Below are 25,555 nucleotides of genomic sequence, written 5' to 3'. Positions count from 1 at the left end.
CGGCGTGGCAGCGCTACCGAGAAAACCCTGTGGGGATGCCCGGACCGCAGTGTGCCCGGGTGCCAGGAGGTGCCCCTGCACTGCACTCGTGTCCCCGGTGAACTGCACGGCCGAGCGGCCGGTGTGTGCTTTATGGACATTAACATGGAGTTTGATTTTGTGACCTCCACGCACATCCCTTCCCTGTGCACATCTCTCATCTGCTGGCTGGCAAAGCCTGGTGTCTGTGTCTGAATGCCTTCAGTGAAGGACTGGCAGAATTACCAGGATGGATGCATTTCCTTCAATATAAGACACGTTTTTTTAAAAAAGAAAACAAAACCAAAAAGAAACGCCTCTGTCAGGCTTAATTTGCCAGTCTGCAGCCACAGTCCCCGGGCTAACACGGCCAGACCCAAGCAGTGCTCTGCTGCCCCGGGGCACACGGCGGGGCCCGGCCCCGTCACAGCCGCTGCTGTCGGTCCAGGCGTTGCTGGGGGGGGGGCTTGGTCTGGACTCGGGGCAGAAGGTTACAGCTTGGCTTCATCTCGCTAAAACCTCATTAAGCGATTACCCAAACCCCTTCTGACCAGTGTGACGTGCCAAGGGCCTGTGGCACCTTACAGCGTAAGGGCGCTGCCTGCCAAAGCCCAGGTGTTTGGGCCCTGACCGCCGCCCACCGCGAGCGAGAGCCTGCAGGGCCCCCGGGCGGCTCTGACGGGTCCGCGCCGCGGCCCTGCCCCAGCCCTGCCGGGGCTCAGGCCGGCAGGAGCCGTGCTCAGCGCACCCGGCCCGCTGCTGGAGGCACCCCGGGCAGGGCGGCAGAACCCCGGGGCTGTGTGGGGAAGGCGAGCTCGGGGGGGGGGGGGAGGGAGGAGGCACCGCCCTCACCGGGCGCTTCGGCGGCAGCGGGGCCCAGGCGGGCGCCTCCCGAGCCCCGCCCGCCGGGCGCTCCGCGGCGCCTTCCGGGCCGGCAGGAAGCGGCCGGGGCCGGGCCGGGCGGCGCCATGGCGCGCAAGAAGCTGCAGCGGCCCATCGCCGCCATGGCCGAGAAGATCCGGCAGTACCGGGCGCTGAAGGAGCGGCCGCGGGACTCGCAGCGCTTCGCCCTGGACTACGAGAGCATGCGGCGGCCGCTGACGCAGAAGCGGCTGCCGGCGCTGGCCTGGCGGGACGCGCGCAGCGAGAGCCGGCTGCTGGCGCTGCTCTGCCGCCTGCCGCGCTTCGGCGTGGGCCGCACGGTCACCCGCAAGTCCTGGCTCTGGGCGCACGACGAGCCCTGCTACTGGGTGGTCGCCAAGGTCCGGGCGGACTACACGGCCGAGGTAACGGCGCCGGGCCGCCCGCGGGCGGGGGGGCTCCGGGCGGCGGCCCCCGAGGCCGGCCCCGCGCTGAGCGCCTCTCGCTTCCTTTGCAGAACATGGACCATGGCAAGGCCTGGGGGTACCTGACCTTCAGAGGTAGGGGCACCCCGCCCTCCTGCGGGGTCTGGGAGCACCGGGGAACCGAGTGTGTGGGGCTGGGGGAGCTGCAGGAAAGCCGCAGTTTGTTTGTGTGTTTTTTTTTTTTTTTTTCTCAAATTTATCAGTAACAAAAAAGTTTTCATTTTTTTAGTTTCAAATGTTGGGGTCTAGCCCTCGCGTTCCCATTCTAAGGAATATTATAGGAAAGCCAGTGCACCTGGGGCATGGGGAAAGGTACCGCACTGACGAGGCACTGGGTGAGGGGCCAGGCTGCTTTCAGGCTTCAGAAGCGAGACACGGGATGAACGCGTGGGGACACCCCAGGTAAAATCATCAGTGAAACAGGAGCGCTGGCAAGTAAACTTACATTACCAGGATTTTAAAACAATACGTAGAGTTGTATGAGTGAATTTTCCAATTTTTAAAGCTGCTTTAGAAATGTAACTTATTGGAGTTTCTGAAACACTTGTCACCCGAAGCTTTTAAAGTTGTTGGTTATTTTTAACATGAAACTTCACAGGGAGCCTTCATCACTGTAGAGATAAATTGCTCTCATTCTTACTCACGGTAAACAAAACAGAGAGAGGCAAAGTGATTTTTATATTACAAGTTATGACTTCTGGTCAGCACAGAACAATTTGCCTGATACCTTTTCACTCTGTTCGTGTTCTGATTTCCAAGGACAGAAGTGGGACCTCATATTATAGGCTGAACATACTATATGATCTTTCCAAAGTTTCCTTTACTCTTACCTCTTGTACCATCTGTGATACAGGAAAGTTGACGCTTGCTGTGTTTCCTGGAAGGAGTCTGTTGTTGAGAGCACTGACCACTGGTGTTCATCATCTTTTCTCAGGCAAAACCGAAACAGTAATGAAAGAGATCGACCAAGCCATGTACCATGACTGGCGTATGGTGCCCAAGCATGAGGAGGAGGCCTTCAAGAAATTCACCCCAGTGCCAGAGGAAACCGTTCGGTACCTTCCATACCCACCTCTGCTCCGAGCCATGATCCTTGCTCAGTGGCAGAAAGAGGGAAGAGCAATCACAGAGGAGCCACTGATTGATCTGAAGAAGTCCGTGGCCTCTCATCTTCAGGAATCAAAGAAAAAAACTACAGGGACATCCGTGTAAAGTCTTGTTCTATCACCTGAGCTTCTTCCCCCATGCTTTTGCTGCGTGTGAACAGCACATCACCTTAACGAAGACCCACTGCCCACTGTGGTATGGTGGATCCAGGTTTCGTATTTTTCTCCACAGGACTGTATGGTAACCTCATCTAAAAGGAAAGGTGCAGAAACACTCAGATTTTTTTTTTTTCCATAACTTCGGTTTCAGTCAGCAGAGGAAACCTTCTTGGTTCCCTGTATATTCTCTGAATTTGTAGCTCCTGTCACCCAGCTACAGTTCTTTGAAGTACAGTTTCCTTACAGCCTGAAAAAGGATATTTCTTTTTAAAGAACATTTTTCAGGTAGTTTAAGTACCTTTGTAAATCACAGAAAAATAACTAAGAATATCACATTGTTTCCCAGAGCTGTGTGTAAATGTATCTCTCTGATTAAATAAATGATTTCTTATTTCCACAGTACATTTCTAAGAAAACTTGATTTTTTTTCCAGTGCCTGGAGGTCATCATGATTAGTTGAGGTGCAAATGCAGAACCTTTAGTTTACCAAATACAAGAGGGGCATCAGACTCCTTTTACCCAGGGCGGAGTATCTGAGTTGCTTAAATATAGCAATGAACAATGTGGGAGGAACACAACTTTTTTGGGATACTGAGCTTTATTCCCAGTGATGACTGTCCTGAGATGAGAGAATCAGTTCTGGAGGTACAAGGTAGCTGGGATTGGCTTCAAACAGTAACAGCTAATAACAAACCAGCACATATTCCGGTCACGGTAAAAGTTGCAAAAACGCAACTCTTCAGTGCAGTGCTCAGAATTTCACTTTTTCTCACAATGGTTGTGGCTTCTGCCGCAGTGTCACGAGCTGTTAGGGTGCTGGGGAGTGGTTCTGTTCTGGGCGTGGTAAAGGTATCACAGAAGTTGCTCAGGTTAGTAACCCAGCTTCCTGCAGTAGGAGCTATTTGGCACTTTTGTCTGCTGCAGTAAATACTTGAGAGTTGCTGTTCTATTTGCAGCAGCATCTTAAAATCACCAAGGAATTTACTGAAAGCAAGTAAAAACTGGACTCTGTGCCCTTTCCAGTGCGTATGGAAGGCCGGGATAGCACGGAGCGATGTGTCCACAGCTACCAGAAGGGGGTTGTCAACAGCCAGGAGCAAATGGGTCAACATCAGCCACCTGCACTAGCATGGGGTTCCTCACCAAAGGCTTCTGAAACTTTAAGCTGCCATGGGATGAGGGTTTTCTCATGGGCTAAAAGCTGGTCCTATGGCAAGGCCCAAAAGCTGGGAAGAACTGAGCTCTCATTCCTCTGCCCATGGCAGGAGCTGTGAAGGGTACACACTAGTGCTGGTTCCCTGGCTTTAGAAGCAAGGGGAGCAGAAAATCCGGTGTCAATAAATGCACAAGTACTGCTACAGGCTGTGAGACCTCCAGCTGCAGCTTGCTGCGGATGGAGAACAGCTTGTTTGTTTTCTGTAGCCTCCTTAACCATGAATGCATTTGGGTACAGCGAGTGCAGCATAGCTCACCTGTGGAGGAGGCTCCCGTCAGGCACTGCTGCTCCAGGTGGGGCTGGCTCCTGAGGTTAAAGGCCTCCAGCACAACTCCTGCTGGGGCTCCTCTGCCTTCAGGAGGGCAGAGCTTTCAGGTCCCGTGACAGTGGGATCATTGCAAGGGGTCCTCAGCTTCTCTGGGATTAACAGGTGTCTTGGGTGCTTTTGCCCCAGCGTCCCTCTGCCTGCTGCTCCTGCAGCTCTTCATGCCCCTGACTGCTTCCAGAATTTATGCTCGGCCTTGACAGCACTCCAGGACGGGGACAACAGCATGGGGATGCGTCATGGAGTAAAACCAAGAGAACAAGCATATGCTTAAAACCAGGCTCTCCCTCTCTTGCTCTCTCTAGGGAACAGCTGCTGCTCCATGGGGGAAGAAAGAATAAACTCAAATATCATTTCCAGCTCCAGGCTGGGCTGGAGCCACAGCAGGGCAGAGCAGGGAAATCCTGGGACATGCAGTAGAGGGGACAGAGGAGCTGCCTCACCTACCTGCTTAAAGCACGCAGCACCCTGACAGCCCTTGTCAGGCAGGGCTCCTGCCCTCAGGGCCTTTTTCAACAGCTTGTTTACTGCTTCCAACATGCTACAGATTCACTTGGGTCCTGTAAAGCTTTGGACTCTTCCACTGGTCTTCATAGGGATTGCAGGTGGGAGGCCTAAATAGGCCACCATGGGCAGAGCAGTTAGTTACAAGGCAAGTGACCATGTTCCAAGGCAGAGCCAAGGGCTCTGTTCTCAAGCTACTGCACCAAACTGTTCATGTCACTGATACTACGGTGTGCTACTGTTTACAATTTCACACGTGTGCCCTAAGGATGCAGAGGCAGTTAATGAGGAAGTAGAGTCATCTAATTGTCTGGGAGGCCAGCAGCAAGGATCCTGCTTCATGCAGTTCACTCTACGGACAGGTGGTAACTGGCAGAGTCAGGATTCAAAATCCTACTCACAAATTTTTACTACTTTTCTGTCACTTCTTATCTATTACTGCTACGCATATCCTTTGAATGAATTCAACTCTAAAAAATAAATACAAACTTGTATAAATGCTGCTGAGACGAAGAGGAGCAGACAAGTGTGGTAAACTTTCTGCAGTGTTGAATGTCACTAATGCCTACTGCACTTTGTGAGCCACCACCCTGTACTGACAGGACATTGGTAACTTGAGCGCTGAAAGCTGAGACTTGCCATGTTAACCCTACTATCTCACCAGAAGGGGACTCCACAAGGGCTGCTGTAGATAGCCAGCAGCTGAACAGTCCTTTTCTACCTTTTTTATCGGACTCTGGGAGAAGCAACACATTGCACTTCGCTCAAGGGCATGCAGCTTGGAGGATCAGCACCTCCTGGTCAAGTACAGTGAGCAATAAACATCTCATTTCTTGCTAATAAATTGCTAAATGGGGGAGCATTTGAGTTGCCGTTCCCACCATTTAAATATCATGATGTTATTAAAGGCTGAGTAGAAATCCCAGTGCCTTTACAGGAACACGATATACAGGCACTTGCTGATGTTAACACATTTATTACATACAGAACAGGTATGGTTTGTTGTTTGATAGCATAGGGGAAAAAGCATGGGAACGTATTCATACAGCGGTCTCTTTACAGAATGCCATCTTCTGACCAAACAGCGGAGTTTACAGGCCTTAAGACACTTCTTAAAATCCTTTTGTAACATACAAGATACTTTACATACATCACAGTGGAGATATGACAGGGAAGTGTGGTGAAGCCAGTCAGTTCTCACCTTGCTGCCCAGCAGCCACCAAATAACAGAAGCTGACAGTAGAAAACGGTTCTACTTAGCTGTAGCTACCCCTCTTACGCATGTGCTTCTCTTGGAGGAAGACATGCATCCAACTGGAAAGGAACCCGTTGCTGGAGACTCAAGACCAGTTTCCTTATGTTGCCAGGGATCAGTGGGTAACAGAAGACCGAGTCACTTTTACTGCTAAAACCAAATACAGAACAAACAGTAAGAGGTAAGAACATTGCAATTCTCTATTTTCATGTTGGAGGTTCAACAGAGCTAACAAACTGGACTTACTATGCCTTGTTTTTCCCTTAAATTAGGCCAAATTATGAAATTTTCTGGGCCCTAATTAACTGTTAGATGTCTGTGGAATCTGCTAGCTAAATGTCTATCTTCTTGTTAACTTTAATGCATTCTGTGCCGTGACCCAAAGAACTTGTCCTAGCAGAAAACGTTTGGGGAAAGCGAACAAGAAATGTGGCATGGTCAGCAGTACCCCAGTGAGATGTTCCTGGTAAAACGTTCCTATTCTGCATGCGGGTGTCTGTTCCAAGAATCCCTTAGCCAAAGGCAAGGCAGAGATTCCAGTGTGTTGATGGCTGGAGGACGTTATCCAGCTGGTTTCCTGCCTCTGTGAGGAGTGGTGCAGGTCCATGCATCACCAGCAGTGCTCACAGGCAGTGCAGGCACCGCTGTGGCCCTGTACTTTGGTACTTGAGGTCTCTGTTCTCTGGATGTGTCCTCTTAGTTCCTTGTGGAGAGGAACTGTGTGCCCATCTCCCCTGCCTTTTCTGAACTGTGGATTCAAAAAGCATTTCAGTGCTGCTGAATCAGGACAGACACTACATGTTAGAGCTTCCCCAGTGAATACTGTGTCCCTGCAGCACACAAATAGCTGTAGACCACAAGCCTTGGGAGCAGCCTGGGTCATGGCAACAAGTGCAGGACACACCTGGGACATATTCCCCAGAGATGGAGGCGAACATCCCTGTGAGACCGAGAGTGCCGCACAGCTCAGAAAAAACAAGACGACCACCAGATCTTCTCAATTCATCGCTAACAACATGCCCTTTGGAGGCAGGTCTGTCTCCACTGTCAGAAAGGAAGGACAAACCTCCACATCTGGAGCTGCCATGCTCTGAATACGGAGCTTAAAACTGCTCTCCCTGACCCCGATTTTTGCTGCTTCTCCTATAAGCAGGACACACACTTACAATCCCACAGCACAGCTTACACAAGGAGGGCAGTCAGAATTTCTCTCGGGGTTGTCATTCTTTTTTTCAGGAGTCAGAAACGTACAGCTTTTCAAGCTACTTAAAAAAAAAAGTCAGTCAGTGCTTGTGATGTAAAAGATGCTGGGAGATCTGGCCTCATTTCTCTTTTCCATGTGACCTCAGGTGAGAGACAGCCTGTACACCTGGACTGCATCTACACACTTCCCGAACCTGACAGTCACCGTGTGAAAACAGCCACCCCCTTCCAGCAGGATGCCTGCAGTTCCTAGGATGGGACACATCCTTATGAGTCAAGGTAACCTCACCGTGTTAACGCAGAATCCACAGTACACCAACGTTATCTGCCCTACAGAGTTTAAAAGCCAACGAATGCTATGTAGAGACAAATTTATCCTAAACCTTTCAGGCTCAAAAAGAATGAACTCAAGAGTTCTTTTTTGCCTGGCATTTCTAGAAAAGGGAGTTAAAAGTATTGCTGACTTCTCTGCTCTCAAATAACAAGGTTCCAGTACCTCTTTGTTACCATAGCTTCCAAAGGCCCCATGGCCTCCACAATCAAACACTTGCCACCCATCGGAGGCTACCACACAATTCTCTCTGGACACATACAGTCACCCAGCACACTACTGCTACAACGACAGCAGCAGAAGAGGAGGGAGCCTTTGCATCCGCTCGTATGGAGGATGTGTTCCCCACAGTAATGGCCCTGCCACCTTTTCCAGCCAACAAGCAGAAGTGCTCCTTTCTACTGAAGGCTCCTTGGACCTGGCAGCTGTCAGTCTGGGGGATATTATTCTGTGCTTAAGTGTACTCTGTGCATAGTGGATAAGGTGAAAAGTCCACTGGTGAACTAGAAAGGATTTCTTCTAGTGTTGTAGGAGTTGTGATTTACCACCACTGCTTTGGCGGGGGACACCAGGGTGACATACTACTTCTCATGCAGGTGGGAGCAAGGCAACCTGCTGGACAACCACAGCCACCACCAGTCCATCTCCCCAGCCCCAGGCAAAGTCTTTGCACAGCTCTGGCTCCAGGCTTCACTTTATCAATGCGCTGCCATTTCTCTCCTTGTAGACGCCAGCTCCAGAGCAGAACAATAACCCAACCACGCAGAAAGCGCACAGGCCCAAGATGAAAGCTGCAAGTTCAGAGGTTAGAAGGGGGTGACAGTCCGAGGCAGGAGCCGCTGCAGTTGTCTGGGGTCGGTTTCCAGCAGTAGGTATAATGCAGACGTTCTGTATGTACATCTTGGCATTCAGGTGGGAGGAGGGACACTTACGTTGGTAGGAAAGGAGAAATTCTCACTCAGGGATATATGATACCTGCCACACAATAATGTGGCTCCTTTCTGCCTTAGAAAGTACTGGCTTCACCTGGGTGGCATCTCCTGCGTTCTCTTCTGTCTCATCATCTTCTCCATCCCCTGAAGACAGAAAGCAGAGTAAGAAAGGCAGGACACAAAATCCCAAGTTATGCTGCCCTGGAATTCTTCAGAAGAGGTGAGTATCATTGCTACAGTCTCTGCAGCCTGATGACAGGCAGCATGAGTGCAGACCTTCCTGTATGCATATAGAACATTTATAACAACAAGGTATTTTTCTGAAGCAGGCCCATATGAATGGAACAAACTATCTGTAGCAGTAGGGTAAACTGCCCTTCTGTTTGGGGAAGCCAATGGTTATGACACCATGCCCCAGACCAGCATAGGTGACCACAGTGAGACAGCAATGTTTGGAGCCAGTGGCACAGATGGTTTTATTTTTTTTCGTTCATGCTGACTGCATGGCACTACAGGCTCAGACAGGGGCAGGGTCTGGCAGCCTTGTGCTGTGCAAGGAAAATGCTTGCTATCTGCTCCCACTGCAGAAGGTAGGAGAAAAACAGCCTTGCTTTCCAGATATCTCTCCCCACAGCAGCGATCCTTCTCTCTGTGATCACAGCCCTGCACCCCTTCCTGTTCCAGATGTCTCCCACTGCAGGCACTCACCGATCCGGAAATCGATGTACCCTTCTCCTCCACTCAGCACTAGGACATTCTTCAGCTTCTGCCCCTCGGTCTCTGTGGTTGCTGTGCTGGGGTTCTCTGAAGGGCTGTCCAACACACTCCCATTCAAGGTTGCGAGGACGTTCCCTGGGTCAGGACAGAGGTACCGTTAGTGCCTCTGCTCAACCCTCATGTATTTAACACACACAGATACAATTGCACAGGACAACTCCTTCTGCTGGTTAACTCTGGGAGACACTGCAGTTTAAACGACCAATGTCTGAGCCACAGTGACATCTGTGTGGCACTGACTGTGCTAAGAAATCGCACAGATAAGCTTTTGCTGCAGATCAGCTCAAGCTCCTGCCATAGAATGGACAGCAGCACAAGGCCCTCCTGAGGAAGGGCAGTGCTCATCCTTACCAGGCACAGAGACAAAGAACTTGACAGCATCACGGTGACCATGGAAACAGAGTTGTGCCTGAGCCATGGAGCAGTAGGGAATAAAACTGCTGGCAGATTTGTCGCTGTTGTCATCGCCATACACGTGGATGACCCCACCAGAGCGGCTGCCCTCTCCAGAAGTGGGTGATGTCTTGTTGGCTGGGGACAGGGAGAAGGAACATCGTTAATGATAGTTTTGGTCCCATTTACAGAAGGGGCTCGGTGAAAGAGAAAACTCATGAGCCATGAAGGAAAACCTTAAAGTTCAAGTCTCTTTAAAGGTCTCATAGAATAGAATAGTTCAGGTGGAAGGGACTTTCAAAGATCATCAAGTCCAACTGCCTAACCACTTCAGAGCTAACCAAAAGTTAAACCATATTAATGAGGTCATTATCGCAATGCCTCTTGAGCACTGACAGCCATGGAACCTTAGGAAGCCTTTTCCAGTGTTTCACCACCCTTACAGTACAGAAATTTTTCCTCATGTCCAATGTGAACCTCCCCTGGCACAGCTCTGTGCTGTTCTTACATGTCCTATCCTCAGTTACAGGGCACAGAGACCAGCACCTCACTTTGCACTTCCCCTCCTCAGGAAGCTGCAGAGACAAAAGAGGTCACCTCCTGGCCTCCTTTTCTCCAGGCTAGACAACTCAGGTGTCCTCAGCCTCTCCTCATAGGGGAGGCCTTCCAGCCCTTTTACCAGCTTTGTTCTCCTCTGGACACTCTCTAGGACCTTAACGCCCTTTTTATATCATGGAGCCCACCCAGAACTGCACGAGATACTCAAGGTGGGGTTACACCAACACTAAATATAGCATGAGAATCACCTCTTTTGAGCAGCTGGCTATGCTGTGTTTCATGCACAATGTGCTTTGCTCTCTTGGCTGCCAGGCCATGCTGCTGGCTCATGTGGAGCCTGCTGTCACCAGCAACCCCAGATCCCTTTCTGCTGGGCTGCTCTGCAGCCCTTTGTCTCCCAGTCTATTCCTGTGCCTGGCATTACTCTGTCCCAGCTGCAGCACCCAGCATTTTCCTTTGTGAACTTCACACTGCTGCTAAGTGCCCAATATTCCCATCTGTCCAGATCCTTCTGCAAGGCCTCTCATCCCCCAGAGAGTCAACAGTACCTCCCAGTTTAGTATCATCAGCAAACTTGCTGAGGAAGCATCCCAGGCCTGCATCCAGATCATCAATGAAAATATTGCATAGAACTAGCCCTAGAACTGAGCCCAGAATTATGTGAAGGCTGTGATGGAGGAGACCACACACCACTACACAGTCCCTCACTGTTAGGTTGGTAAATCCACTCATCATAACAAACTACATTTTTCTAGTATTTGTCTACTAATGAGGTACACACCCCTGGAGGCTGTGGACAAGAGTGACAGGCATGCTGGGGAAGGCCTCTGGGGTGTTCCAGTGAAGGTCTCTTCTCTAGCAGCAATCCTGTCCAGCCTTCAGAAATCATTGCCTGTCCTAGGATCAGCCTCCAGCTTTGGTACCTGGCTGTGTAAGTGAAGATTTCCACTGTACCCATGACACATTAAGGCCTCTGTACCCATGACACATTAAGGCCTCTGTACACCTGGAGAATTATTGCTATTCTGGGAATTGGTGAAGTTTTTCTGTTTATCATAAAATCACAGAATGGTTTAGGTTGGAAGGGACCTTAAAGATCATCTAGTTCCAACCCCTCCGCCATGGGCAGGGGCACCTCCCGCCAGACCAGGTTGCCCAAAGCCCCATCCAGCTTGGCCTTGAGCAGGGATGGGGCATCCACAGCTTCTCTGGGAAACCTGTTCCAGTGCCTATGAGTACAGAATTTCTAAACCTACCCTCTTTTAGTTTAAAACCATTACCCCTTGCCCTATCATTACAATCCCTGACAGAATCCCTCCCCAGCTTTCCTGTAGCCCCCTTTAGGCACTGGAAAGCCACTATAAAGTCTCCCTGGGGCCTTCTCTTCTCCAGGCTGAACAACCCTAACTCCCACAGCCTGTCTTCATAGGAGAGGTGCTCCAGCCTTGTGATCATCTTTGTGGCCCTCCTCTTGCCTCATTCTAATACTTTCATGGTTTCCAAGTCAAGTCCTTTGCTCATGCCAAGCTCTGAGCACACAGGCTGCTGAAAGCAGCCTCGGTGTCTGGCTGCAGGCCTCTCAGCCCAGTCAAGGTCACAGCAGCAGAGTACGAGCCTTCCTTTGTCCTTGAGTTAGCTCTGAAGCAGAAAATCAGTTACTCAAGCAATGAACATCAGGAAGATAGATGTTCACCACCCACAGCTTCCAAGGATTTCAAAGTCAGCTCAGAGGCCTGCACCTTGCAGGTCTGAGCTCTCAGGATGCAGATGTTTGCACTCACCAAGGAACAGAGAACAGTGCTCAGAGGTCAGGACAGGAGATGCTTTCCTTCTGCAGGTACCCATATTAGTAAACCACAAACAGTACTAAAATCATAAGGCTTCACTTTCTCTATTTCCAGGCAGAACTGAATTGCTTAGTTAATCATCTGTAATTCTCTGTGTTGGCTTGGGCTGGATTTCAGCTGGTAAGTGGCTCAGGAACAAAGGAGATTTTTACCTAGCAGGTTCATGATAGGATGCTGAGGTAAATACAAGTATTTGGACAGAAGAATGAGAATCAATGTGTGCAGGGACAAGAATATCCCTAAGATGAAAGCTCTCTGCACATCTCTGTGGTTTGGTTTACTGTAAGCATCTACAACTGGCTCAGCTCCTCTGACTGAGGGACAGGGCTGGTACTCGTGCTTCAAGCTCAATATCTGGCTTCTCACAGTGACCAATACCAGATGCTTTAGAAGGAAGAGAGACATGCTGATAATATTTCTGGACAGCCACAGGAACATCCTACAATGGGAAAAAATCCTCTTTTCTGACTGTGGAAAGGCTGAAGTAAGTATGAATCTGAATGGCGAACTCAGACCCTGCCTTAACTGGCACAAAACAAAACAATCTTCAGTATTTATCCAAGTCTCTCTTGTTAAAAGCCTTGGTTGATTATCTGCAGCTGTCAGGTGCCACAGCACCTACTACCACTGGCCTGGAAACTGATTAAGAGAAGCATCCTTGGAAAACAAAGGATGACCATGGAAGACCTTGGAAGAACAATCTACTCCTGCTTCTTGGAGCTGACTGACTAAATCTTTACAATCTCCATCTCAGACCTGGCCTACCAGAACAAGGGAACTGATTCTGATCAGAGGAAAGTACCTTTGACACACAAAAAAGGAGCGATGGCTGATGAGATGGATAAAAACGTTTTGGCTATGGGAAATGATGACATTTACATTACTGTCTCTGTTCACTTTTCTCAGATGACTAGCTTAAAATGAAAGAGTGATGAGGAAAAATGGGTGGAGAGGTAGGATGTCAGGATGGAAGGGTAGAAAAATATGAATGCTAAGGTGAGCAGGTGTAAAAGGAGTGCAAGCTGAAGGAAGGAGGCAGTGGACTTACCCCGGAGCCCAAGAAGTTGGCCTCGGTGGAGGACTACAGCTAGGTACAGGGAGGGAGTGGGAACACACAGGGGCACAGGAAGAGATAGGCAGGATGGGAGAGAATAAAAAGGTGGTTACTGGGAGAAAATTCAGGGAGCAACAGAAATGTATAAACTTGGAGAAACCACAACAAGAGCTACAGGTTTGATCAGCTTATACCAACACTGTTCTTGCTCATTTTGCTCTTATCATACAAGGATAAATATAGTATCCGAGACAGAAGAGGGTCCATGGTCACAAAGATCCATTGCTGAAGTTCTTAGTGAAAGTTTACAGCTTACCACATTTTTACAGAAGCACCAAAAGATAATGCAACTGATTTACAGCACAGAATAAGCTTAATTCAGAATTATGACAACAGTACCAAGAAAGAATGGGATCTAATGTAGTGATTCAGAAATGAGACAGAGTTTACAACGTACAGAGGACTCTGTCACTGGCTTCCTGGTGTCAGACCCAGGGTCTTCAGCAGCCCTAGAGGAGACAACTTCATCTCTGACTTCCAGGAAAATTACAACAGATTTGCTCCTCTTACACAAGAGCTATTTGCTTCTCAGCCTTCCTGTCACCAGTGGTGAGAAAATGTACATTTCACTGCTGTCTGTTGAAAGCAACTGCAGTCAACCTCAAATCCTACTCCCTCAATATATTTTGGAACAAACGTTCCACCAAGGAAATTAGATGCTGACCAGAAGGTACAGAACAGAATTACTGAGAGCTTCAATTCAACTTTCAGCTTTAGATATGTGCCTGTTAACTACTACTGCTAGGTCTCTTCACCAGGTTTAATTTGTGTTAGGATACTGATTTCTACTTGACTGATAAAAACTGAACCCTAATATGAGTAAACGAAGCTTTTCTAAGGTCAGCTTCTGAAAAATACTGTCATGGAGATGTCTACAGCAAATAAAAATTTCCAGGGAAATCTTCCTGGTGACTCAAGAGCCTCCTTTTGGAGGCTTGCTACAATTTCCAAGGCTTTGTTTCTCCTTTTTTCCAGTAGCTACAAAATCAGCTCACATCAGTCTGCTCTGTCAAAAGAGAAGACCGTAGAGATGGTAGAGACATCACTGGTGCCCCAAGAAAAATATAGCTTCAACTGAACTGAAAGGAACAGTAACAAATCTCCATCTGGTTTTAAATAGGCAAAAAACATTTAAATGCACACTTAGTTCCATAATTAAGGAACAGTTAAACCAAGGGCAAGGTAACTTGTACTCAGGGTGCTTCTCTCTGAACGTGGCTATGATCAACGGTGTGTCAGGTTCAGAGGAAAAACGTACAGAAAATATTAGCCTGCCAGGGCCATCTGCCATACTGCACAAATAACATGCAAAAGCACTGTTCTTTTCAGGGCAACATGGAACAGTCTCTGATAAAGATCACTTACTCTCAGTCAGTGGAATGGAGATGACAACACCATTCCCTGTCCCCACCCAGAGACGATTGCCAGCAATGAGCAGAGCTGTAATCCGTACAAAGGAGAAGCCCAGTTTTCCAGTACCTAGGTAAATGTGCATAAGAATTGTAGTTAGTTAAGACTGCAGGACTTTCAGCAAGGTCTTCTACTGAATTTTCATTTCTCTCTGATCTCAGTAAGCAACAGACTATTTACTGACAGTCCCTACTGCCTCACCTAGCATCTTGCTGACATAAGGCTCAATGTCAACATCCTGCAGATGCTGATGGCTGTGAGCATGGTAAAGCCTCAGGGTGGAGTCCAGGCGGATGGAAACCCATACTCCATCTCCAATCCATGCCAGCTGTCGCACCTGGCTCTCGCGCCGAGGATGGGCATCAAAGGATTTCTGAAATGCAAAATAGGTGGGCCGGTGTGAGTTCACAAAAGATCTGCAGTTATCTGCACATATATTCTATTTTCCTCGACTGAGATTGCATGCCTGGGTTTCAAAGCCTTTGGAAGAAAATGTATAAATGGCAGAAGTTAACTATAGTATACAGAAAATCCCTAGTTTGAAATGAGGAGTTGCATGGCACAGAGTTGCAGCTTCTCAGAGGACATGGGCTTTGCAGAGCACTTTGGGAGCAGGAACATTTAGAAACCAACTGCTTTCAATGTGATTGGCAGAGAAGGTAAGGACTTTCTAACTATATCCATCATTTGTGCCTCATCGCCTACAGATGGAGAAGTCTTAGACCATACATGAAGGAGAGCTGTAAAGCACAGGCATACATTTGTACAGTATGTGACCCCATAGCATTAGTAAAGACAAAGAAAGTCCTCAGTTCAGACTTATCTAAAGATTTAAGCTCTGCAAAGGGAGGAAGGAATAAATGCCTCTCTGGCAGATTGTGTCATAAGATGACCCAGACTGACAGTTTGACAATTTTCATCCTACAGTCAGCAATGGACAATAAAAATGTTCTGCATTTCCATAGCAGAAAACAGCAAGAAGAATAAATACAACACAAGTATGTGCATTCATACACATTTGCTCTCCTACCTCAATCTGCATTGTCTTAGGTTGAATAACGTGGATTTTGTTCTTGTAGCCACACCAGACTCTGTCATACACAACAGCCATGCAGCGGATAGAATGGTGAGTATGGCCAAGGTCCATGAGGTGGTAATTACTGAGATCCCACTGACCATCTAAGGTGAAAAAACAAGGGTGAAAAACAATGCAGCTCCTTCATGACATGGCAGTATTTAACAGAATCCTCTTGCCTTCCTATTTATATCTAGGAAAACAAGCCTAGCTGATACTGAAAAGCTGACCTTGCTTATGTCTGTGAACTTCCCATCAACCCACAAAACCACTTCAGGCACAGCCTTATAGTTACCAAGCACATGCCAATAGCACATAGTTTAGCAGGCTCCCCAACTCAGGCTAATTTAAACATCCCTTGACTGTAATGAAGTAAACACCCTTCCATAACAAGTACAACAAAAACAGCAGGGAAAGAAGAAAGACAAGTTAACAAGACTATGTGGAAACTTAAAAGGAAAAGAAGCATACAGTCTTTATGGTAAGGCTTTCTCATATCACAGACAGACATTGTTATTTCCCTGAAGTGTCAGGTCCAGGCTGAGGAATCAGATCTTCCTTCCCTTGGTTTTATTTGCTACCTAATCAGGCAGATACTTTGTCTTTTGCAGACAGATTGCCTCTAGGTGATGAAGTATTATCATATTTCTGATGGGAACATTTTGTATGTGCCAGTGGCCAGGACTGAACTCAGGAGACAGGCTGAATTGAAAAGTAGATTGCACAAAACCAGAAAATCTCTGCATTTCACCCTAGCTGATAAACTGCTACTCAGTGAACAACTGAGTAATATATTCTTAATATACAAATATTATTCACAATTAGCAAATTCCCATGAGCCTCAGGGTATGAATATAGCTTAAGAACTGTTGAGGTTAAAGGGAAAACACAATCTCCAACAGTGAAGAGGACAAGAAATACAGAATTCAAAAAAGCATCTTGAAATGACATGATTAAGGCATGTCAGGTTACTCAGACATCTTTTTTTTTTTCCACAAGAAAAGTGAAATGCCAAGTGCAATGTGAAGGCTCTATTTGTTTGGGATTTACAGACTTCCAAAAAAATCCAGCTCTGTCTTCTGCACATGCAGAGACCAATTCCACTATTTACAGAGAGATCCATCTCACCTGGAAAGCAGTAGGGCTGTTTGTACGGCACAGGTGATCTGCTCAGGTACCGCTCACCTGATCTGTTTGGAGCTCCCCATGTGTGCACTGTACAGTTCATTTGTGAACGCCCAGTAACACTGATTATGGCCCAAATGCATTAATCTTACCAAACATGCCTCAAACAACTGTATCGCATGTGTGTTCTTAGACATGTTACAATCACTCCACACGTGCTTACACAGCACATACACACACTTGCTTTTCCCCCAGAAAACCTCAGGAAACTATGCTAAAGTATGTCTTGGGCGTTTAAGGTTAAGGGTTACATGTGTATAATAGCTACATGTATGCATCTTAACCACATGTTTGTACTCTAGCAAGCCAGCACGTTTCCTTCTTGACTAACTATAGCATTTAATTCACTGCTGCACTCTTGGCCAGCTTATTTTTATTTTATTATATTGATCTTTACCTTCTCCTCGGTGGAATATGGCTAGTGTTCCATCTGCCAGAGCAACAAGGACCCTTCCCTTCACATGCCTGAAATCACAGGAAAGTACTTTTTACAAAGTCTGTGGAAGTAAAGAACTTAACAAATCCTTTCTAACTTCCATGCAAACCTTCCTCATATTCTTTCTACAATTCCCATTCAGTTTAACACTTGCAGGAACATCCTATAATGGCAGAGGATTGTTCTTACTTATGTATAGTAGGATTATCCAACAATTTCCTGTTTAGTTTAACTTCTCTTTCACACTTTAAATTCCCAACAATTTCAACAAATTCCACCCAATTTACACCCTCTCGAAATTTTGCTTTTCTCTTTCCCACTTCTTTCTTCCCAATACTGCACTTGTCCTGTAGCACCTCATTCACAGTATTGGGTCAGGTCTGCAATTGAACGGGGTAGTGGATCAGTACAAGGCTTTCTAATAACAAAATCCTCAGGAAACTTTCCTCACAAATTTATGTACTTAGAAGTGTAAGGAAAAAGACTGACAAAAAACTATCACCCCAACAAAGACATCACTCAGTCACCAAACCTCCTCCTTCAGCATCCCTTGGAGTGCACACTTACACTAGACTCAGTACGGAGTCTTTCAGCTTTATAGAGTGCAGACACTTCTTCCAGTTAGACACCGCGGAGTGCACATACAACCTGTAAGAAAGGACAAATCAGGGAGGATTAGCAGCAAGGTCCCGCATCTTTAGCCTGATAAAAGACACGAATGTGCAAAGTGAGGTGAAATCACAGTGTCCATGATGAACTGAGGGCTCAGAACTCGTAACGAATCCCTACTGCAGAAATGAAAAGCAAGCTAGATGCATGAGGATGAGTAGAGGCCAGAGGACAACTGAGACAGAAACCTGCCAGCCTAAGGGGAACCTACCAGCCATTCTGTGCTCCCAGCCACATGGTGGGGGCAGCACTGGTGCAAGTCCCAGCAGCATCCCCATTCGGTTCCTGATCTGGCAGTACTGTGCTCGACTCTGTCTTCAGCTGACCATTCTCCCTTAAGAGACAAAAGAACATTGTTAGAATTGTTTATGAACAGCAACGCACAGAATGCCCATCTGCACTCACAGGCTGGCACTGCACAGGCAGATAAGGGCATTTGTGTATACACATCACATCCACAAAAACACTTCAGTGTTTTTCAATTGCTTGACTCCTGAATATGCAAAACTTTCTTCTCCCCCAAAGCAAATAGCCAGTGCTTTACAGCCATAGAAGTTAACTTAGTGTTTAGCAGTAATTTTCTCTGTTCAGTAATTTCTCTGTTCATTTCTAACTTTAACAGAAACAACTGAGAATGACTTTCAGGAACAACTGGAACAAGGAATGACTTTCATCCCAGATTTCCACCTTGCTCCTCAGCCCATCACATCAGACACATTTATATTAAGAATTTTGGGGCAATGACTTTCTTCATCATCTTTACAGCACATAATAGTTATTTGTTCTTTCTTCATTATCTTTACAGCACATTAGTGTTACTACTGGAATGAACACAGGATCATTTTCACATGTCGATCAATAAGGTCCTTTGGTAAGAACATTAAGTGCACGTGCATTTAAACTCAAAGAGATCAAAATTTTTGTTCTTTAACAGCTGATACATAATCTGCTGCTGGCTAAACCATGCTTATTTTCATTTTGTTTTCTTCCTCTCCTTATCATCTCACCTGCAATGCTATTTGGACACAAAATTGAAAAAAAGGTTTGACACTTTATCAGAAGATCAGGCTTATTCTCATAAACAGCTTACAAAAACAGAGCTTGTAAAGAACTGTACTGATACATTGGCCCCAGAGCGCCTACCCATTCTGCCTAAGAGGTGCCTGCACAGGGACTGGATCCGTAAACACGTGCTCTGTGAGGGGCCCAGGCCGGGCTTGAATAGGGTCTGCTTCACTTGTACCATTCTCTGGTACCTCTGTAGCTTCTGTTGCCTCCTCTGTGGACTGGGACTGGTTGATCTTCCCATTGCAGACAGCAGCCACTTCACCTAAGAGACAAAGAACAGCAGGAAATGTACAAAGGGCTGAGGACTGAGCTGTAAGCTAGTTAAAATCATCTATTTATTTATTTATTTATTTATCCTTTTTTGCCAGATACAATCAACCCCCGAGCCTGCATCACAGATAGCAGTTTATCCAGAGTGTTTGCTGCTCTGATGGGAAAACAGAGGTAGTTTTCAAGTAAAACACCATCTGTGGCTAGTAAAACATCAGGAGCTCTCCAAGGCTACCACTGCAGTATGGAATCAGCAAGAGCATTATTAAGTTTTCCATACAGGTTTAATTGACTTAACATGAAGCCATGGTTGAGAGGAAAAGCCACAGACGAGAGAAGAACAGTAACAAATTTAACAGGGCAAACATATAACCTGTCCAAAATACTCTGCTATATTAGCCCCACAGCCAGGTTGCAGGATGGGGATTCGCTTGGAGAGAAAAGGAGGGCTCTAAAGATAAAAGTACCAAAGGGACTTTGGTCTTCATGTACTGCATTAAGAAACTTCTTGAGATCTCTGAAGTAGTTCAGTCAGGGGCAGAAGGATGCAGCTATAACACTAGAAGGTCATATGGAACTAGCTATAATTGGACTGCCATTAAGTTTTATATCCCAGAACTCACTCTGTCCCTTGTCCAGCACAGGTGTGTCACCACGCGAGGAACAGTTGCTTCGTGGCACATTGCAGCGGGTTGCACAGCCCACCAGAGTGATTCCTGCCAAGACACCATCTGTTCCAGATGATTCTTCAGGATTTACATCTCCCTCCAGAAAGATCTCGCCTGGAGGATAATCACTCTCACTGGCCGCTGAAGGGCAAAGAACAGATTCTCCCATGAATCTAGCAGCCACTGCTAATTTAAATGTAGCAGTACTCCTGAGATCACCACTTGGAGGGAAGACACTGATCCTCGAGGTTCACTAGCCCCATGGAGGCATCACAACATCAGTCAACACTGTGGCGAATCCCCTCATCCCTAATCCAGGACAGCTACAGAGCCCTCCCAAACCTGGTCAAGGCTCACTCTTGCTCCCAAGAGACATCCTTTACATGCCAAAGGAACCACTTAATAAATGCTCAGGAGTGAAGGATCTCCATAGAAGTGTCCTAACAAGAAGGCAAGATCTTGAGTTACAGTTTTGAGGGAAAATTACAGAATGCAGCAGCATCCAAGGGTTCATCCGGAAGTGATGATGCTACATTTGTCACTCCTTAAGTGGAGAAGGTGACCTTGTGCAGATCACAGACAGTGTGTGGACCATACTTACCAGGGATGCTGGAGATGCAGAGCACATGAGCATTGCAGACAGTGAATTGGTCCACCACTGTGCCAGGCTGATTGGCATCAATGATTACAACTTTACTTGTTGACAGTGTACTGGTGAGAATCCAGACACGACTGGATGTGGCATCCATTTCATGGAACTCCTTTGCCTTCAGGAGAGCAAACACATGGGCAGAATCAGTGCTCCTCCCAGATCAGACTGAGCATATTATCACTTGGCAACATTTGCAGATGCAAAGACCACAATACCAGCTCCAAAGATCCAACTCTATCTCTAGCCAGTGCAGATAAACAATATGAGCAACATAAATTGCCTTCACATTGCTGCACTTCTATCTGGAACAGAGGCCAAAAGCCTGTCTGGCTCCCTAGGGCCAGGGAAATTTGGCCATTAATTTGTCTTCTGAGATATCTGACTAATACCACTGAACACTCACTTTGGACAGAATGCCACAAAGCTGGGATGCACTCGAACTATCAGCTTAAGCATGCTGATCACCAAAAGACTGTATGACAGCAGTGTGAGACAGCCGTGAACAACTCCACAAATCAGGAAGGGTAAAATGTTGTATTATCTGTATATGTATCTGTATTCTTATACTAAAAGCAGAGCCAGAATATATCTCAAGAGCTTCAATTTCTGAACAAAATAAACTTACAGTCTATACTCTTCATGTCTATACTCTTCTTAAAGTTTTTTGATGATGTTGGTTTTTTCTGTTTCTTTGTTTGAATTTAGTGATGAGGACTCCATAGTCTTCCTAGCAAACTTGTCAGTCCTTAACTGTCCCCATTATAAGCAATTTTTTCAAAAATTCCAGATGTTTCAAAAGCTGAAGCTGGGAAGTTCTATCCTGGATAATTTATCCCAATTACACAGGGTTCCTGACAGAACCTTACCACAAACCTTCCCCCACAAGAAAGAATCTCAGAAATACTGCAACAGTAGTGACAGTAGAAATGACTTTGCTATATATGTAGTAAGTACAAAGGTACTGAGAAGAGAGGACATGTAAGAGATGGAATGAGAAAGAACACTGGAGGAAAAAAAAAGTCAATTCTCTTTTCTGACCTTTTTCTTTTCAGGAGAGGTATGGTTACTTTTATTGTTCTCGCTCTCTACTTCCCGATCACAAGTGAGGGGATCACGTCCAGGATCCAGTTTCTGCCCATTCCCAGACTCCTGCTCCAAAGGTCTCCACCCCATGAGATTGACTCCAGCTGCACACCACAGCTAAACAACAGAAACAGAAATCTGAAGCAGACTGTGTAAACATACCAAACAACTAAAACATTTAGGTAGAAACAACAGATTATTGATTTCCACTAGAGGACATAGTCACACTTGATGTAGGTAAGAAAAGGGATCTCTGCAATCTAGCAAAAATCACCAAGTTTTTAACAGATGTGTCAAATATTTAAAAATAAAAATAATAAAGCAGGTACATAACTGAAAACAGTTTTCTGAAATGTCCTCAGTTTTTCTGAGCATTCCTAAGTGATTGTAGCAAAGCAAGATGGAAGCTGCTACTAGTCTGGGGTACAATAAGAAGCATTATACTCAACCTAAGCTGACAGTGACTGCACACCCAGTGCACTTCTGACCCTCAGTTCTCCTCCCACCCTTGTACTCTTCTGTCTCCTCACATATCCCTTAGCCCAAAATCAGTGCTTGTCTGATCTTAGAGACCTATTCAAGGAACTAAGCCAGCAAAAATTGTCCTAAAATAATCATAAAAGAAATATACCGAACAGAATATTATCTAAAGATCACATCAACCTTCTAAAAACAAGAGCATTACAAATTTTCTTACAACTTAAATATCACAATGAAGTCTAAAATCAGCACTAAATTTTGGTGAAGTTAATAGTAGACTGCTTAGTTAGAAACAACTAGTTATGGCAGATAAATGTGCTACCTGCAGAGAGAGGATCACTTATTCTCAACTGCAATTCTACTGAAAATATTCTAGTATTGACTGGGGTGGTTTTACCCTGCTAGGAAGCTAAACTCCACCACAAACACTGTCTCACTCCCCCTCCTCAAAGGAAAAGGGGAAGAAAATATGATGGCTCAGAGGTTGAGATAAGGACGGGGAGATCACTCGCCAATTATTGTCACGGGCAGAAGAGACTCAATGGAGGGAGATGAATATAATTTATTGCCTATCACTAACAAACTAGAACAGTGACAAACTAAAACCACTTTCCCCCCATCCATGCTTGACTCTGGCCAGCAGCGAGTCCCTTTTGGAGCTGACTGAAGCTGGCTCTTATATAACACGGGGCAGCTTCTGGGCTCTGCTCCCTGCGGCCCCCCTGCTCCTAAACACTTGCCATGTAAACCCAATGTATTGATAGACACAGCTTCACAAAAATCTTCTCTAGCTACTTTTAGCCTTTTAACTGTTAACTTTATTCCCAGTCAAGATTGAAACCCAAAGGAATGATGATGAAACGTGTGATTCCCCACTCCGCTGTAGAACACATCTGCCCCAGAGCCTTATACCCTAAGGAGTCTTAATAAAAGCTTTAAATAGTATAAGATGTTGCTAATATGTCTCAAAATAAGCAAAACCTGTATGACAGACATGGGAGCTGGCATCCAGAATCAGCTGAGAATTATGTACGAGTAGTACTTTTCCCTATGTACACTAGAAACCACCATTCCTAAATGGGAAGCAGAAGGTAGGATTTGGAATGAATAAAAAATGCAGACTGTTGTAAAAACTGTGTATTTAGCAACCAAGTTCTGTTTATTCCATGTCCACTTCTGGACTGCAATTGTGTGCAGAGGCAACATACCTTCATTGTTGGATCCTTCTCTACTAGTGGGCGACAATATACAGGCACAGGGACATTTTTCATCCGATTATCTTCCTGACCACCATTGGGGCTCAGCTGTGGGGAAGAGGAAATGGAAAAGACAGTACCAAGGCATAACCACTAGGCTACGCTAACTGCAGTGCAACCAATATGGCAAAAACAAACTTCTTAGCCTCATGGGTGGGTGCCAATAGCAGTTGATGCTTCATCTGACATCTTGCATGAAAAAGTCCCTACAGGGATGGGAACTTGAGAGACTGTTTCTCTCACCATTATATGGTGTACCAGGTGTGGTCAGCTGAGGCTATCCACTGCACTAGCAACAGACAAAGGGTTGTTAAAGGACACTCCCCGTGCTGGAGTGTGCAGAAGCCAGAACACAGGCACTCTGTTCCACCATGTTCTGAAACTCCTCCACTTTCAAGCCACACTACAAGACTCCTTCTTTTTAGATGATCTTTGACCAGAGTTAAAGGAGCCATAGGCCAACAAATGAGGCTGGTGACATTTTATTTCGTGTTACTGCTTGGGAGAATAGGGTGCAAACTGCTCCACGTTTGTTTTTTTATACTAAACAACTAGTAGAGTTCTCAGAGTATAAATTAAATATCTGATGTTGACTTCCAATGATACTAATGAAGGAAATAAAAAAAAAGGACTGGGCTCTGGACAAAAACTGATTACTTGTGTTTTAGACTAGGTTCTTTCAGCACCTTCACAAAGAAGAATGCTCCCCTATTGACTGCAGTGGACATACAAAAAAAATTAATTTATTCAGTGCCTGCAATTATATCATACGGAAAAGACATGCACATAATACCTCTAACTGGAGGTATTTAACAACTATGGCTACAGTCACCAGTGGGAGAGTTAGGTCTTCACTGGTGTAACTGAGAAGGACAGTGTCCCCTCAGCCTCTCTAGGGAATGGTATCTACCTGTTTGTACTTGGCAGGGAGACTCCAGCCACAGGCCTGCAATCGCCCATCATCATTCCGCACGTGCTCCCGGACCTGGCGGTACTGCTCCCGCTTCTGTTCACGACGTGCTGAGGATGTGCAGTCACTGAGGAGAGAAGCAACAGCGTTAATTTTCAGTCTGTGGTGAAAACACAGGCAGTAGGTTAAGGGACTTTGTCATCATGGGGAGAGTAAACTCAGACAAAAGAGTTTAATACAAAGCAGTAAAAATCCATCTTTGCACAAGGTGAAAAGGAGACGCAGGAAATGAAAGGAAAACTCTGTTATGAAGCAGACACAGGCAATCCTAATCTCTAATTCCCTGTTACCTGAGTGATGCGGCAGGCCAAATCATGATCATCTCCACTTCAGTCTTCCAAGAGCCCTTCAGAAACATAATCAACCTTCCATGTGACCATTTATGAGATAGCAACTTTTGTTTAGCTGCTACAGTTTCCTTATCTAAGGTCTCCATGAGGTAGGCATTTTGAGTTCTTCTTTATTATAGTCAACCAATTATATTTCTGTCCATTTTTAAGCTTTCACTGCTGACAGGGAAAATACGTACTAATTACTATTGAAACTGCAGCTTTCAACACAATGAAGCCAGCTGTGGCACAAGTAAGATGAAAAATTGATCTGCGAGCTCTTAGGATACAATTTAATATAAAAAAAATGCTGATTGAATATCAGTTCTGTCTCTCAATAGGTTTTTAAAGAATCACTCCAAGGTATGAACATCAGAAAAAAATCCAAGCCAAAACAAAAACACCTCCGCACACATGTAATGACACACATACTTAAAACAAAACCCCTAAACCATATACTTAAAAATTATATTTAAATTATTATACCTAAAATAAAATTTAAAAATATACTTAAACCAAACCCCTAAAACAAAACACTCTCAAGCACATGCTTTTTCCCTTGGGGAGAAGGTGAGAAAACAAACAGCTTCTGACAGCTGTTAGACACACCGTTTCATGCAGTTTTGAAATGCCTGAGACAGCACACGCAATGGTTACACTATGGTAACTAGACAAGAACAGAAGAAAGGCAGTGGGTAACTATAAAATATAAATTTAACGTTCTATTTTTTTCTAAAGAAAATCTGTGTACTTATTTAGAGGCTCTTTTTAGCATACTTAAAATTAAAATCAAATATTGTGTCACAAATGTGACGTTGAGAGAACTTTTGTCTTTACCTGAAGTCTCTGTCAACAGTGCTGGGCAAGACACTCTCCAAAACACTGCCCCTGTACTGCCAAACTACCACAAAAGTCCTACT

At 45.8% G+C, this 25,555-nt stretch overlaps 2 protein-coding genes across 13 annotated transcripts in view; one reads left to right on the top strand and one right to left on the bottom strand.

The window, feature by feature from the left end:
• The first annotated feature begins 934 nt into the window (after positions 1–934).
• MRPS34 (mitochondrial ribosomal protein S34) lies at positions 935–3,031 on the top strand. Its single transcript, XM_068699431.1, has 3 exons — positions 935–1,304; positions 1,397–1,439; positions 2,299–3,031. Exons 1-3 carry the CDS (start codon positions 987–989, stop codon positions 2,574–2,576), a joined length of 639 nt encoding a protein of 212 aa, XP_068555532.1. The 5' UTR covers positions 935–986; the 3' UTR covers positions 2,577–3,031.
• A 2,603-nt stretch (positions 3,032–5,634) lies between these two features.
• The window catches only part of MAPK8IP3 (mitogen-activated protein kinase 8 interacting protein 3), a 69,546-nt gene continuing 49,625 nt past the window's right edge, over positions 5,635–25,555 (bottom strand). For 10 of the 12 annotated variants that reach the window (XM_068699412.1, XM_068699410.1, XM_068699414.1 and 7 more), the window contains 16 exons: positions 24,247–24,373; positions 23,289–23,384; positions 21,556–21,717; positions 20,467–20,632; positions 19,821–20,006; positions 19,003–19,189; positions 18,071–18,193; positions 17,758–17,838; positions 17,152–17,219; positions 15,525–15,673; positions 14,700–14,867; positions 14,450–14,567; positions 13,019–13,057; positions 9,524–9,703; positions 9,104–9,247; positions 5,635–8,539 (listed from right to left, as the gene is read on the bottom strand). In XM_068699412.1, coding sequence (XP_068555513.1) covers positions 8,418–8,539; positions 9,104–9,247; positions 9,524–9,703; positions 13,019–13,057; positions 14,450–14,567; positions 14,700–14,867; positions 15,525–15,673; positions 17,152–17,219; positions 17,758–17,838; positions 18,071–18,193; positions 19,003–19,189; positions 19,821–20,006; positions 20,467–20,632; positions 21,556–21,717; positions 23,289–23,384; positions 24,247–24,373 — 2,116 coding nt within the window. In that variant the 3' untranslated portion in view covers positions 5,635–8,417. The remainder of the gene's footprint in view (positions 8,540–9,103; positions 9,248–9,523; positions 9,704–13,018; positions 13,058–14,449; positions 14,568–14,699; positions 14,868–15,524; positions 15,674–17,151; positions 17,220–17,757; positions 17,839–18,070; positions 18,194–19,002; positions 19,190–19,820; positions 20,007–20,466; positions 20,633–21,555; positions 21,718–23,288; positions 23,385–24,246; positions 24,374–25,555) is intronic. The other 2 variants (XM_068699421.1, XM_068699419.1) reach the window with 1 other exon arrangement.

This window comes from Anas acuta, chromosome 15 (genome assembly GCF_963932015.1).
Source record: "Anas acuta chromosome 15, bAnaAcu1.1, whole genome shotgun sequence".
Taxonomy (NCBI): Eukaryota; Metazoa; Chordata; class Aves; order Anseriformes; family Anatidae; genus Anas; species Anas acuta.
The sequence above is the reverse complement of the archived record's forward strand: the minus strand, read 5'-3'. Positions and strand labels throughout refer to the sequence as shown.

Coding starts and splice junctions, on each gene's coding strand:
- MRPS34 (XM_068699431.1), top strand. CDS start 987: ATGGCGCGCAAGAAGCTGCAGCGGCCCATCGCCGCCATGGCCGAGAAG. Junction 1,305..1,396: donor GGGCGGACTACACGGCCGAG/GTAACGGCGCCG, acceptor CTTCCTTTGCAG/AACATGGACCATGGCAAGGC. Junction 1,440..2,298: donor GGGGTACCTGACCTTCAGAG/GTAGGGGCACCC, acceptor ATCTTTTCTCAG/GCAAAACCGAAACAGTAATG.